Consider the following 15,689-nt stretch of genomic DNA (forward strand, 5'->3'; position numbering starts at 1 on the left):
GAACAGCTTTGCTACTCTCAATAGTTTTCCAACTGCAGCACAAGCAAACTGTAATGAGTCACAGTGACAAGCAGTGGGCCGTTATTACACTGTTATTAACAATAGCCAGTGACCCCAGTGACCCCAGTGACCCCAAGGCGGAGGACCTCTCCAATAATCTCCCTCACTGCACGCCAGCATCGCTCAAGCGGCTCCACTTCAAGCAACAACTACAAGCAAGGAGTTTATTTTAATATAAATGATTTCAAATTCCAGAAGAATTCCCGGCACTGCCAAACAGAGAAGAACCTGAGAGTCGACTCCTCCTCCTGTTGGAGAACATAACTAAGATCTAACATTCTAAATACTTATAAACTCAAAAGCCCTGCGATGAAGTGGCGACCTGTCCTAGGGTGACCCCTGCCTTCACCCTAGGACAGCTGGGAGGCTCCAGCAGACCCCCAGCTGTCCTAGGGTAACCCCTGCCTTCACCCTAGGAAAGCTGGGAGTCTCTAGCAGAGCCCCAGGACCCTGAAGAGGAAGAAGCAGGTACAGAAGATGAATGAATGAATGATGAATAAACTCAAATAAGAGGCGCATTGTTTCATGTCAGGAGGAGGAAATGCAGATCAAAGTGTTTGAATGGAAGAATTCCTCTCATAAAGTACAAATACCTGAAAGATGTATTTCAGGACTTCTAAACCTCACCGACCCAAACACTGAATTACATTATGAAAGAAATATTACGATTAATAAATGATTGATTAAATTAAGTCCCACCACTAATTAAAATATTACACACTGGACCTTTAAATTGGTTGATCCTGCTGTGACAGAGCTCCCTCTGCTGGCCAGCAGGAGCTGCGCAGCCTCTGCAAAGCCGAACTTCACAAAGCTTCTTCTGCCTCCCGCTGAGCAAACACATCAACACCGACATCAAAGCGCTTTGACTGTTGGAGTGAAACACTGCAGGGAACACTTTCAGCTGCGGCTGCTGCAACACACTTCCGGCTTCCGGTGTAAAGAAGCTCCACTGATGATTCATTTTCATCCCGGAGGAACAAAATCAGAAGCTTCAAGACAAGAAAACCAGAGAACCGGAAGTAGGTGTGTGTGTGTGTGTGTGTGTGTGTGTGTGTGTGTGTGATTGAGAGAGAGAGGAGGCGGTGACGGACTTTGAATTATCTGATTGGGATTAGCATCCCGAACAGCAGGGGGCAGCAGCGCGCCGATAAACCGTTTGCACCACCCAGTTGGAGAACAAAGAGAAGAAGAAGAAGAGTGACGTCACTGGCCCGTTTCCGCTGCGGAAGCCGCATGTAAACAAAGCTGCTTGTGATGGAGCTGCTTCTGTCTTGAAGCTGCTGAACCAAAAGTTGGATTTTTTCGACAAAAACAACCGGAAGTGACCGTCCGTGTGATGGAGCCAGTGGGCCACTGAACCGGAAGCGGCATCATGTCCATGGAAGACCCGTTCTTCGTCGTCAAAGGGTCAGATTGTTTTTGTTTTTGTTTTTTAACCCTGTTGTTCGAGCTAATGCTAACAGCGGTTAGTGTGTGGCGCTAGCGGCTAGCGGCTAACTGCGCTGCAGAGCCAGTTTGAGTCTCAGCAGTTAGCAGTTAGCAGTTAGCGCCTGCATCGCTCAGCCGTTGCTGCTCAGACATACGCGATCACGTGACCTGTCGCCATTCAATCTTTGTTTTGAATGAAACCTGCAGTTTTTATAGAAGCTTCCAAACGGTCGCTGCACGGAGACTTCACTGACCTCTGACCTTTGAAGGCTCGGTGTCTGAAACTGAGTGGACAAGGCTGCTGCTGTTCTAGCACCGAACCACAGTGAAGCTTTACTGGTTGGTGCCAGTCAGCTGATCTTCACCATCCAGTGGTGTTGAAGATGCTCATGGTGATGAAGGTGATGATGAAGATCTGGACTCCACATGTTTGTAGTTGAAATGTTTCCAGTGTGGAAGCAGCGGTGATTTGAAGACAGTCGGTGAAGGGAAGTTTATCTTTGCTTCCATCAGCACCTGATCACTCAGTAGGTCTGTAGGTCCGGTAGGTCCGGTAGGTCAATCTTCATCATCTAGATCAGGCTGGACATATACAGTATATCTATATACTAACCAAAGTCCAGCTGCTTCCTGTCAAAGTGTCCATCAGGAAGCAGCTTTGCTGTCTTCAAAGTCTGTCATGAGTTTGCAGTTTAGTGAGCAACACATCACACTGTGTGTGTGTGTGTGTGTGTGTGTGTGTGTGTGTGTGTGTGTGTGTGTGTTTACCTTCATGGTGGCTGCCAGGTGAAGCTCAGCTTCATCTCTCAGATTGTGTGTGGAAGTTTTGTCAGCTGGTTGTAAACACAGGGTTCATTATTAATTTCCTGCCGCTAACCTGTTAGCATCGCTGCGGCTGCTCGCCTTCACTCACGGCGCTCACGCTGGGGTGCATCCGTATGTGGCCTGCGAGCCATAGTTTTCCCCACTCTGCTCTAGACGGAGCTCACTGATTGGTTTGTGTAGTGATCAGCTGAGTCTCTCACTGACTCAGTGTGTGTGTGTGTGTGTGTGTGTGTGTGTGTGTGTGTGTGTGTGTGTGTGTGTGTGTGTCCACAGGGAGGTGCAGAAGGCAGTGAACGCAGCACAGAGCCTCCACCGCAGATGGAGCGAGCTGCTGCTGGAAGGGGGCGGAGCCTCCAAAGAGGAAGTGGACTGGACGACCAATGAGCTGCGGAACAGCCTGCGCTCCATCGAGTGGGACCTGGAGGACCTGGACGAGACCATCAATATCCTGCACTGGGGTCACAGCAGGGGTTGCACTGGGCTCGCACTGGCGTCAAACCAGGGGTCACACTGGGTTCACAGCCGAGGTCACACTGGGGTCACAGCAGGTGTCACACTGGGGTTGCACTGGGGTCAAACCAGGGGTCACACTGGAGTCAAACCGGGAGTCACAGCAGGGGTCATAGAACAAGATCAACAAGTCAAAACATGATTTCAGGGTTATGTGGACTGTGTGTGTGTGTGTGTGTGTGTGTGTGTGTGTGTGTGTGTGTGTGTGTGTGTGTGTGTGTGTGAGAGAGAGAGGGAGAGAGAGAGAGTGTGTGTGTGTGTGTGTGTGTGTGTGTGTGTGTGTGTGTGTGTGTGTGTGTGTGTGTGTGTGAGAGAGTCCAATGGCAGCAGTTTTTCTTGACGGCAGTGAAGGCATCGTGGAGTCGAACCCCAAGAAGTTCAACCTGGATGCTGCTGAACTGAACAAGAGGAAAACCTTCATCACCTCCACCAGGCACAGAGTCAAAGTGGGACACACACACACACACACACACACACACACACACACACACACACACACACACAGTGCCTGTTGTGATTTATTTCATTTCACATTGAGCTGCAATGACTTCATGTTAAGATGATTTCATTTTCATGTTGAGTTAAAAGGAAGTTTATTTTGAAATAGAACTGAAAACAGTCTGGAAAGAACTGCAAGTGAAGATATTAATGTTGTTGTTGTTGTTGTGAATAATTTCACTTTCTTCATTTGGTATGTGACGCTGCGCTGTGATTGGTTCCTGTGGTTGCAGGAGATGAAGGAGCAGATGTCGAGTCCTGCTGCTGCTGCTGCTGCTGCTGCTGCTGCTGCTGCTCCGGCTCCCAGCAGCCGACAGGTGAGTGAGTTCACGCCCGCTGCCGATTGGACGGCTGCAGTCGTCCCCGTGTCAACCCCGTGTTCCCATTGGCCAGGGCCTGCTGGGCGAGCGCGGGGCTCCGCCCACCGCCTGGCAGCCCGCCCACGACAAGTACGGCGGCCTGGAGCGGCAGCTGCACGGTGCCAACTACCAGTGCATCGAGGAGCAGCAGGTCCAGCAGCAGGTAAGCATCCAATGGCGGCGCTCGGGAGGCGGAGCTTAACTCACACTCGCTGTTCAACTGAACCTGCAAACCATTTGACTGCTCATTAACTGTTGTGAAATGTGTTGCCTCCCCCTGGTGATGTCACTGTGATGTCATCATGATGTCATCCAGCTGATCGCAGAGCAGCAGGACGAGCAGCTGGAGTTGGTTTCAGGGACCATCGGAGTTCTGAAGAACATGTCGGAGCGGATCGGGATGGAGCTGGACGAGCAGTCCGTGTGAGTCCACCGTTAGCACGTTAGCATGTTAGCTTGCCACCTGGTCCAGCTCAGCCGGGTGGAGTTAGACTGAAGGTCCCTGGACGCCTGCGATGCCTTCAGGATCCCCGTGTTGCCCACCACCGGGGGGCCGAGTCAGGGCCTCCTCCCTCATGTTGACCTCCAGTTGACAGTGACTGGTGTGTTGCAGGATGCTGGACGACTTCGGGCAGCAGATGGAAAACACTCAGTCCCGATTGGACAACGTCATGAAGAAACTGGCCAAAGTCTCTCACATGACCAGCGGTAATCTGCCCAGCAACACCTGACGCACACACACACACACTGGCTGTGGGCCTGACCTCTGACCTCTCTACCTGTTGTGTGTGTGTCCCAGACCGGCGTCAGTGGTGTGCGATCGGGGTGCTGCTGCTCATCCTCCTGGTGGTTGTCCTGCTCTTCATCATCCTCTGATCCTGCTGGATGGCTGCTGCGCCTGCAGCTCCACCGTGCAGCCAGTTCAACCAGTTCACCTTCTCCACCTGCAGCGCCACTGCAACCAGTGCAGTCTGCTCCAATGCTGCACCATCCTGGACTCCGCAGTTCAGCCCCAGTTTTATTCTCTGTCACTTTTTGCCTGTAAATGAAAAATGTTCCAGTTCCAGTTGAAGTGAATGTGAAACCTCATGTGTCCGACTGGACCAGTGACTGGTTCCTCTGGGTCCAATGGTTAAACTGGTTCCACTGGTTCCTCTGGTTCCACTGGATCCACTGGTTAAACTGGTTCCACTGGATCCACTGGTTCCTCTGGTTCCACTGGATCCACTTGTGCCTCTGGCTCCACTGGGTCCTCTGGTTAAACTGGTTCCACTGGATGCTCTGATTAAACTGGTACCTCTGGTTCCACTGGTTCCTCTGGTTCCACTGGATCCACTGGTTAAACTGGTTCCACTGGATCCACTGGTTCCTCTGGCTCCACTGGGTCCTCTGGTTAAACTGGTTCCACTGGATCCTCTGGTTAAACTGGTACCTCTGGATCCTCTGGTTCCTCTGGTTCCACTGGTTCCTCTGGTTCCACTGCTCTGCTGGTTTGCTGTGTCTGTGTTGCGTCTGTGCAGTAAAACGCTGTTTCTCCTTCAATCAGAAGCAATTTATTTTTTTCTCACTTTTACTTTTGAAAACACTAAAAAACAAACTTCCTGTTGTTCCTGTTGTTTACATCAAGGTTTTTGTTTTGTTTTTAATTTGCTTGGTTACTGACATTCGAATCTGTGGCTCTTAGTGTGAAAGTGCAGCAAGAAGTGATGTCATCACGGTACACAGCCACTTCCTGTTTTCTGAAATAAAAGCACAGCATCCTGAAGAGGGAGCTGGAGGTGGAGATGTCACAGGAGGTGGTGATTCCCCCAGGTGTGTGTGTGTGTGTGTGTGTGTGTGTGTGTGTGTGTGTGTGTGTGTGTGTGTGTGTGTGTGTGTGTGTGTGTGTGTGTGTGTGTGTGTGTGTGTGTGTCAGGAATCTTTGAGTCTGTATTTGATGTTTCCGCTTCTGTTGCAAATTTTATTTCATTAAACTGAGAAAAAAAAACATTTCTGTGTCATCGCCCAGCGTCCTTGCCCATCGGCAAACAGTGCAGTGGAACTTCCTGTTGGGCATCATGTGACTTCCTGTCGGCATCATCATGGGACCACAACATGACTTCAGTATTGTTCAACACTTTTGAAGCTTTTCAAGTGAAAATCCCAAAAGTTTCCAACAGCGACAGGAAGTGACACACCACTTCCTGGTTAGGGTGAAACAGGAAGTGGGTTCAGTCTAGACCAGGTGCTGTGTCTCCATTCAGGGTCTGCATCCTTGGAAGGAAGCGTCCTCCAAGGACCCGGCCCAGAAGGACCGACCCAAACCCCGCCTCCCTGGTAACCACACGGGACAGTCTCGCCTTCAGCGTACTTCCTGGTTGCGTCACCGCCGTTCCCTCCTGCTGGCCAACCCCGTAAGTGTCGTTTTCATACCATCAAGCTAACCATTGGTTCGCCATCTAACGATGCCGTTGGATGTCCAAATACTTAAATTTATACGTGGTGTCTTTGCCAGTAGATGGCGCTAATTTCAGCTGACTTCCCAGGGATCCAGGAGGTGGTGAAGGATAGTAGCAGTGTAGCCTTGGTGCTAACAGTAGGGGGCATTTCAAGGGTGCATCTGGAGCCTCCTTCAGAGTTCAGTGAATTGGGAGGAGCCTTCACGCAGTGCGAGGACACAACTGGCCTTCAAATGCAGCCTTCCAAAGATGCAGAGCCTGAACTGAGACACTGCCCTGGTGGTGTTAGAACTGTGGACTGCTGGGCCACAGTGGGTTCTATAATGCTCCAGAGGGGGGTAGCGGAGCAGATGCAGATGGATGGAGTGTTGTGGTGAGCCTCCTCAGAGGAGGAAACATGTTGCTGTAATGTAAATGGAAAATGAAGCCAGGCAAAGTTGCAACAACAGCAGTGTCTTTGTTTTTATTGCAGTGACTGCATTGCACTGCCAGTGTTTCAGCCTTTAGGCGCCATGGCCATGCCAAGCATCACTGCTGAATTAAACAGGCCAGAGTGGCAAATATGGTGCTGAAAGTAGTTCCCACCTTACACCAGGAGATGGCGACACCTGTGGCTTCAATCTGAGCAGCATTTGTGTGTGTGTGTGTGTGTGTGTGTGTGTGTGTGTGTGTGTGTGTGTGTGTGTGTGTGTGTGTGTGTGGGGGGGGGGGTATATTCAGATTTCGGAGCATAAAGAGAGAGGAAGCCTCAGTTGAGGAGACCAGGAAGTGGTTGCAGTGGGAGCAGAGAGAGAGACAGCGAGTTCTGCTGAGAAGACATCGCAGAGAGGTTCCATCGTTGACGAAGTCTTTGGAGGACAGACTGGCGGGCCGAGGACGGACCGGCGAGCAGGGGGCGAGGCTTCACGTGACCGCCTGGGCGACCTCCGGCAACGATTCACGCTGGCAGTCAAACCGTCGCTCCCTCTCGCTCCCACGACGAGACCACAAGGCTCCAACTCGTAGTTTGGAAAAGCTGCTTTAGTTTTTCCCAACCTCACATTCACTGCGCTGCAACGTGACTGTGAGGTTGTCGGGCAGACGGTCTGTTGGTGACGGCTGTAAGCGTTCTGTCGCTGCCTCCGCTGTCTTCTCTCTCTCTCTCTCTCTCTCTCTCTCTCTCTCACTCTCTCTCTCCCTCCTCTGCTCCTTTTCGCCCACCCCAAAAAAAGCACACACTCTGACTTCCGGTCATCACCTGACATCACATCCCATGAGTCTCTTCAAAATAAAATAATCAGCAATATAATATAATGAAGTAATGAACAGGGTTACAGTTGCAACAGAAGTTACAAACAAAAGATCTGCAGCATAGTTGAGCTGCACTCAGGGCTCAAGCAAGTCTTTACAGTCTTGTCTGCTTGCAAGTTCCCTGTTGCAGATGCAGACTTCTGAGAGAACAGAAGTGTCTTGCCTGATGGTGTGGACAGAAAACTTTAAGCCTGCTCAGCTTAGGCCAAAACTAAACGCAAGGCAGGGTGCAGACAACCAGCTGCAAGGTGGCAGCCAGTGCTGCTGGCATTTCCAGTTTGGAGAAATGCCTCCAAGATGCACTGGAGAAAAATTGTCACGCTAGCCTGGAGCTATGAGCAAGTAGGCGAAGCAAGGCGAAGAACGCAATCATGAAATGGTCAAATTAAAACTCCTACAATAATATTGAATAAAAGTGAAACTGTTAGTCTATAGAAGTCTCCAATTTAACACGATGATGTCACAATGATGTCACTTCCGGTTCCAGAGTTATTACAAATTTAGGACGCTTCCAAAAAAAATGTCCACATTTCCGTGATGCAAAATTTTATCAACTTGAAACCTGGCACACGTGTGAATGACGTGAGGACCTACCTGTGACATGAGGAACGTGATGATGTCACTTCCGGTTCCAGAGTTATTAGCATTTTGGACTTTCATCTAAGATTTGGGACGATTCTCGAAAACCTCCATCTGGAACCTTGAGCCTAACCCAAGTCAATAGCAAATTCTATCATGGAGATACCCGAACCCGAACCCTGGGCCGCTTGCCTTAATTCGGTCATGCTGAGCGAACTGGAGCGACTCCAGAGTCTCTACGGCTGTGGAGATACGACAGAAGTATTCCATTTGTTGGAAAACTTTGGAACCGGAAGTTACATCATCACCAAACTCACGTCAGAGGTAGGTACTTGCCTCCTGCACATGTGTACCAAATTTCAAGTTGATAGCACCCTCTATCATGGAGATACCCAAACCCTGGAGAGCTAGGTTCGGTTAGGGATGAAGGAGGACTGTCCTGTGCACTCTGACAGACCGGCGGGTGGGGCATTTGTCTGAGGTAAGTGGCAAAGTGGGTGGGGCATTTGTCTGAGGGAAGTGGCAAAGTGGGTGGGGCATTTGTCTGAGGTAAGTGGAGGTGGAGTTCTACCTATCCACTCCACTCCCAACATTGCTCCCTCTGATCTCCGAGGGACTTGCCGCATGGAGGTAGGATTCCATGAAACCAACCGACCCCCCCCCCTCCTAACATTTCTCCCCCAAATAAGGGCAACTGTCTTCCCGCAAGTGTCTGAGGTCTAATTCCAGGAACACAAACCCCCCCTGGAAAAGAAAAGTCTTTGAGGTTAATGAATGAAGAACTTTATTTCCAATCAGTTCACCGCGTGGTTGTCAATCAACGATTGAATTCTGCGTCGCAGGTCAACGGACAATCCTATGAGGTTGCAGAGTCACAGGAACTCCGGGCGTTGACCACCACTTCTTGGACTCGCTGCCGCGTGATGAGCCCCACATGATGTCGTCCAGGGAAAGGAGCCCTAAAAGTGACCCGGAAACCAGAGTGTTCTCCGTCGGCCCTGAGGTCACAGAAAGGGCAAGAAGTCATGAGGTCATGAGGTCACTGCTTTTGTCCGTCGTGACAGTGTGCGTGATGTTTCCCTCGGCCCCGTGAATCTGTACCTACATAAGTGCAAATGTAGTCAGAAGTGGCCGTTGCAGGCAAGGAAGCTGCTCCTCCTCTCCTTGGGGAGCCTGGGCGCTCGGACCGGCAGCCTCTTGGGTGTCCCCATGACAGTGGGTGTGTGGCCAGCCTGAGGAAAATGGGCATGTATGAGCCAGTGTGGCATTCCAGGAATTCTACCTAAACAATTACAGGAACTCTTACTTACCCCCCCTGCTCAGCGGCGTCCAGCATCGACGGCAGCGGCCTCCATCTACACAATGACAAGAAGGGACAGGCGGAAGAGAAGACCTGTGGATGTGGGTCACCACTTTGCACAATGGCGAGGTCGACTTCCTAGAAGTCACCCTGGTGGTGGCTCCAGTGGACTCAGATACCCTGGCAAGACCTTGACGGCATCTCCTATCCTCTCCTCAGTGGACACCAGTGATGCGCCAATATATATATATATAGTCCAGGTCTGATGACCTCATCTCACGACAGCCAATTGCTGAGAATTCCAGGATTCCTACCAATCCACCGCTTGTCGAGCGACCGCCCCCGGGCCTTTTGCTCCCCTTTTCTTTTTCTCTGCTTCTTACTTTCCCAGGTGGCTGATCACAAAACGGTGCAGGCGTTTGGGCCAGCGTACCATGGGCCACCTCCTGGAGTACTCCCGACTCCAGGTGTTGCTGCCTGGCTGCAGCAACACCCGCAGCGCTTCTTCTCTTCCCGCTCAGGAGAGGAGATGGAGCAGAGCGGGCTCGACTCCACCAGGGCGTGGAAGGCCTGTGGCGTGCCGGGGGCCCCCACCCTCCGAGACGTCCAGGCGGCCACCTCCACCTTGGTGCATAGCATTTGACATGAGTGCCTGTCCTGTAGTGATACACAAGCCTTTTGACATGGTTCACTGACTCTCCTGCAGGCATTCCATCACCTAACCCTAACCCTAACCCTAAACCCTAACCCCAATCATGAACTCGCAGGAGCCGAGCGGTGGATCACATTGGCGACGTCGCTTTTGCTGGACTGTTGAACTTCCTCTTGAAAGCGTTTAAAAAGGCTGAAAAAGGTCAACATGCATTCCTCCAAATGTGAAATAAACAAATCAACTCTCAAATGTCTGAAAAGTCTCTTTATTTTCAATAAAATGGCACTTTTCTAAATGGCTCAGTTGCACCTGTGTGCTTTGGCCACAAGATGGCAGCAAGAGAAAATGAAATAATAATCTGACCACGCGGTCGTTGCTCCATTAGCGCGACATTGTGAGCGGTTGCAGTTCAGGAAATGTGACTTGACTTAATTTGCATATTCTGGGGGCGGTCCGGGTCACCTGACTGGCTGTCCAATCGGTTGCCATCGATTGGAATAAAGTTTGGTCATTGGTCGCTTTGGGGGAATTCTGCGTGGTACTTGTGGAAGCACGACCCTGTCTGGCATTGGCCGAGGAGCGAAGGTGGGACCGCCCCCCCTTCCTATGAGTACTCTGCAGGTGACCCCCATTGTCACTCGCAGAGCTGCAACGATGAAGGTAAGTCACGTGCACTGTCAGGGTCAATGTCCAAGATAGTGACACGCGCCTCTTGAGGACAATGGTCATTATGGATTAAAGTAGCAATTCCAGAAACTCCACCTACCGGGGTAAACAGTCACTCATCCCGATCTTTCCCTGCACCTAGACCAAGAAGAACTGCCCGCAGTGCCGCGGCCGGTACGTCTTCCTCTCCCGCCACCTCCGGGACGTCCACGGCCATTGCCGAGCTCAAGGCCAAGAAAATGGCCATAAAAAGGAGCCTGAGCAAGCTGCGGCAGGGGGGCACAGCAGTCCACGCCCAGGTCTCCCCAGCAGTCCACGCCCAGGTCTCCCCAGTCGCACCCTGCTCCCCCCCGCGCTGCGCCGACCTCAGATCCACTGCACGCCGCACTGAAGTCAGCTCCCTCTCTGCCACGGACGTGGGAGGACATGGCGGCTTGCCTAACATCAGTCAGGCTCGAGCTGGACAGCCTGGTGGCTGTGGTGGAAACTTTGGCGGTGTCGGCCAGGCAGCTGGCTCGTCGAGAGGCCCGGCGCAGTCCCCCTCGACCCGCCAAGGAGATGCTGAGGTCCTTATCCATCTCCTCCACCTCCTCTGCCGCAACGGGGAGGTCCCCCTCCCCAACCAGGAGGCCTCTTGCCCGAAAGAAGCGCTCCCCCACCCCCAAGAGGCCTGCCGCCGCCTCCGCGGAGCAGTCCTCAGCCGCCGCCGCAACGGGGAGGTCCCCTTCCAGGAGGCCTGCCCGTGCACTCTTGCGGTCCGCCTACCCCTCCAGGAGGCCTGCCGCCACGGTGGGGAAGTCCTCCGCCCCGCCCAAGAAGCCTGCCATGGCCGCTGAGAAGTCCTCCGCCGCTGCCCCGGCCACAGGGAGGCCCTCCTCCCCCCCCTCCAGGAGGCCTGCCGCCGCCGCGGAGAAGTCCTCCGCTGCTGCCACGCCTAAGAAGGCTGCCCCGGCCACGGGGAGGCCCTCCTCCACACCCTCCGGGAGGCCTGCCGCCACTTCCGGGAAGTCCTCTGTCGCCCCGGCCACAGGGAGGCCCTCCTCCCCATCCAAGCTGCTCCTGCCCTGTCCAAGGGGGCCTGCTCTGGCCATGAGGAGGACCTCCACGGCGTCCAAGAGGCCTGCCCTGGCCATGGGGAGCTCCTCCTCCCTCTCCTCGTCCAGGAGGCCGGCCACGCGGAAGTCCCCCTCTCCCTCCTCCTCCGCCACCCCCTATTCCTCCTCATCCTCCCCCTTCCAGGAGCCCTGCCGTCCCGACCAAAGCCCGCAGGTCCTCCGCCAGTCAAACGCCCGATCCAAACTTAGGTGAGCATCACTGGCATTTGAAATGACTTTTGTGGACATTCAGCTCTCGTGCTGAGGTAGTACCATTTCTGTTCAGACAGCCTGATGGAGGCGTTTGAGGCGCACCTCGTCGGGCCGGACCAGACAGAGCGGTCAAAGAGGAACATTAGGCAGAGGAAGGCCTACGTCCGCAAGTTCCTCCTGCATATGTCAGGAGCAAATTCGGACGTCAACTGGTCGCTGCGCTTTCAAGGTGACATGGTTGCGTTGAATCGGTAGGTAACTCTGCCGTTTCCCCTCAACATCAGTCACCACATTCAAATAGATGCTTACGGGGCTAATTATATGCTTATCAGGAACCTCTTTGACCTGCGTAGTTACCTGAAACCGACCAGCCAAATTCATGTGATACTGGACATTCAGGCCTTCCTAAAGTACCTGATGGTGGCAAACTTACCCAAAGTCAGGTTGACCGAAAAGTCCATCATTTGTGTACTGGGGAATCTGGCGGCTTGGCGAAAGGGGCTTGCGCCAGAGGTCCTCCTGCAGAGGTCTGCCTATAAGAGCCATAAAACAGGTGTGTTTCAATGCAAATAGGTTCAAACGATGGCTTCAGTTGAACTGATATCACTGTGTCTTCTTCTCCACAGCCAACCTGGTGACGGCCAACGATATCCTGGCCTTCATGGCTAAGGCAGACAGGGCCTTGGATCTGGCCCTAAGGGACCTGGCGGAGAACCCCAAGGACATGGCCTGCAAGACCAGGGTCGTGGGCCTGTTGGTGGGCCTGATGGTGGCCTCAGGCCACCGAAAAGCTGTCTTTGTAGGCATGACCCTCAGGGAGGTCGTGGATGCCGAGCATCACAGGGAGACCACGGTCATACAAGTGAGTTTAACGCCCCCCCCCCCCACTACTTACCTTGCTTCCCCACAGCCAAGCATCTCTCCTGGGCAGCCATGATTTCTACTCATCCACTATTCTGCTTCTTGCCTTCCCAGGTTGAGCACCACAAGACCCTCCAGTCCTTTGGGCCTGCGACGGTGGCCGTCCCGCACACCACCATGGACCGCATAGTGCAGTTCTCCACGCTGCGGCCTTATCTTCCGGGGTACAGGAAAAGGCCAAAGCAGTTTTTTTTCACCAGATCGGGAAAACAGATGGATAAACTGGGGGTGTATTTCACCCGAGCCTGGCGGACCTGCGGTCTGCCGGGGGCCCCCGCCCTTTGTGACATCAGGACCGCCATCTCAACTTGAGTGAGTAACGTCGAGCGTGCATGTCCTGTGACATACAGGCAACTGTTCACCTACTCTCCCACAGGCTTACAGGTCCCTCGACAACAAGGCTCGCTAGAAGGTGAACAGGGCAATGTGCCACGACCCCAGGACGGCTGAAAAGTTCTACGTCGTGGGTAAGGGGCTCACGCCCAAAGAGGGCCGGAGGAGCCGTGGTGGACTCCTCCAGAGTTCCAAGTAAGTGTTTAAGATTGTGCAATGATACCGCTGTATCCATTGCCTGTTCTTGCATGGCTAACTCATTTCTTTTAAAATCAGCCGAACCGGAGAGCAAGGATAAGGAGGAGGAGGAGGAGGACCAGCCCCAGGGGGGCCAACAGGAGAAGGAAAAACAGGAGCAGATGGAGATGGAGGAGGAGGAGGAGGAGGATGAAGTGGAAGAGGACGACGACGATGAGGAGGACCGGGTGGAGAAGGACAACCAGGTCGGGTCTGTGGAGGATCCCAAAAGAAAAGAGGGGACGGAGGGAGGAAAGACATGCAGCAGGTCAAGCGGAGCGCCCGGAGGAAGTGGGCGGTGTGGACCAAATGGGGGCCGAGGACGGGGAGGTGGCCGCCGGCCCCTCCGGGCTCCCACAGGCTGCCCCTGAGACACAGACCCGGGGACCCGAGTCGGACCATACAATGGACATGGGACTAAACATATAGTTCATTCTTAAGACTCTGGTTAATTGGTTTGCAGTGTTGTGTTCGTGTTCTACTGTGTTTTAAGCACTAACGGTTCATCCTGGAGTACAATCACAAAACAAACACTGAGAGTCCAATTCCACAATAACGACTCATCCACCCCCCCTCACCCCTCAAGTCCTACCCAGGGTTAGGGTAGGGTCAGGGATACTGGACTGAATCCAGGTCCCTGCTCCACCCTAACCCCCCCTTCACCCTCACCCAGGGTCAGGGATACTGGACTGAGTCCATCACCCGCCTTGGTGGGAGATGGAGAAAGCTTGGTCCTTCCGGCGGGCATCACGCGGCGAGGTGGGCGTCGCTGTCCACGGCGGACCACAACCCACCCCTCCCCTCGTGCCAAAACCATGAGGTCTTTTTAAATTGAACAGATTTTTTTTATATTTTTGGTGTTTTTTATATTTTTTGTTGTATTTTAATGAAATGAAATAAACGAATGAAGTAAAAAAGAAAAAAGAAAATTAATCAAAACAAATAGTGGCCAAAGACGCGAGGTTTGGACTCACCAGAGTCTTCCTCAGGCGTGGAGAAGGGCACCAATGAGCAGCAGGCTGTTGTGAGCTGTCTGGTAGAGAGCTGGAGGTGGGCTGCTCAGCAGGGTTAGGGTAACCCTAATATTAAATTATTTATTTATTAATAAATTAAAAATTATTCTTAGGTTTAGAAAAAAGAGACGAGAGTCTGTTCTGTTTAGGATCGGGGTAAATGTTCTGTTTAGGATTCAGGGCTGATGGTTTCCTGACCTAACCAGGGCCTCCTTTCAAACCATGGAACCCAGTTCTGGTTTCATCCCAATGGTTCCAGTGGAGGTCTCAAGATTTAATACTGATTAAGAGGCTTTACCTTGTATAAGTAGATGTGTGGATGGTTTGGTTGGGGCAGCGTCTTTTGTACAAGTTTTTTAATCAATTGAATGAAATGGTAAAGTACCCTTTACGTAGGAGGGATGTTTGTTGGGTTCCAGTAGAACTCAATGAATTCTGCAGTGTGGTGAGTTTCGCTACTGCAGTCCGATACGATTGGACGACCCGGTGGAATTTGAAATGGCGGGTTCCATGTATAAGATATAAAATCTTCGTTCACTGATGTTTCCGTCCCCCTCCAGAAAGGGTTAGGGTTCTGGGTAAGATCTCCACCCCCTCTGAGACGGGGCAGAATAGGCTCTGTCCGTCCACCTAGCTCCTCCTCTCCACTGGTCCCTCCAATCAGGCTGTCTTCTCCGAAAAAGTAGAGAAACAAGGACAAAATTGTCCGTAAAAACAACTTATTTATTAATGAACAATGTAAATAACAATTACAAACAATGCAAACTGTGCAATAACAAAAAAGAAAACAAATAAACTAAAACAAAAGATGTGCCCTCGCGACGTTTCGGCCCGGAAACGGGCCTTCTTCAGGCTAGCACACCAAAAAAAACTAGCTGCTAGGCTAATACTAGCTAACTAGCTAGTAGCTAAAAGAGTGGCTATATGTTAAGAGGAGATGTTGTCCGTCCAAAGATCCAAATAGAAATAAGCTCTCCAAAACCGGAGCTCCTAGTTATACCTCATCGCTTTTTTTCTAAATTTCAGTAATTTTAAAAAATGTGTTCGCTTTTTTAACAGAAAAATGAAATATATGCAAATCATACCTTTTAACACTCGTATCATCATGAATAATATGAATAAATTATAATTAATTACTTTTTAAATATTTTAAATTTTTAATTAATATTTTTTTTAATTTTTAGGGTTAGGGTTAGGAGAAAGGGGTTTGTATTGTATTTATTGGTAAGTATGTATTTATTGTATGAGTGTATTTAAGGTAAGTATGTAT

The 15,689-nt window shown here is 51.6% G+C and overlaps 1 protein-coding gene across 1 annotated transcript; it reads left to right on the forward strand.

The window, feature by feature from the left end:
- The first annotated feature begins 1,257 nt into the window (after nt 1-1,257).
- stx6 (syntaxin 6) lies at nt 1,258-5,325 on the forward strand. Its single transcript, XM_076045425.1, has 8 exons — nt 1,258-1,470; nt 2,590-2,759; nt 3,178-3,272; nt 3,558-3,641; nt 3,718-3,846; nt 4,000-4,106; nt 4,297-4,391; nt 4,483-5,325. Exons 1-8 carry the CDS (start codon nt 1,436-1,438, stop codon nt 4,557-4,559), a joined length of 792 nt encoding a protein of 263 aa, XP_075901540.1. The 5' UTR covers nt 1,258-1,435; the 3' UTR covers nt 4,560-5,325.
- Nucleotides 5,326-15,689: the final 10,364 nt, after the last annotated feature.

Source organism: Nelusetta ayraudi, unplaced genomic scaffold, assembly GCF_046127955.1.
Source record: "Nelusetta ayraudi isolate G7.1 ecotype Tasmania unplaced genomic scaffold, CSIRO-AGI_Nayr_v1 ptg000084l, whole genome shotgun sequence".
In the NCBI taxonomy this organism is placed as follows: Eukaryota; Metazoa; Chordata; class Actinopteri; order Tetraodontiformes; family Monacanthidae; genus Nelusetta; species Nelusetta ayraudi.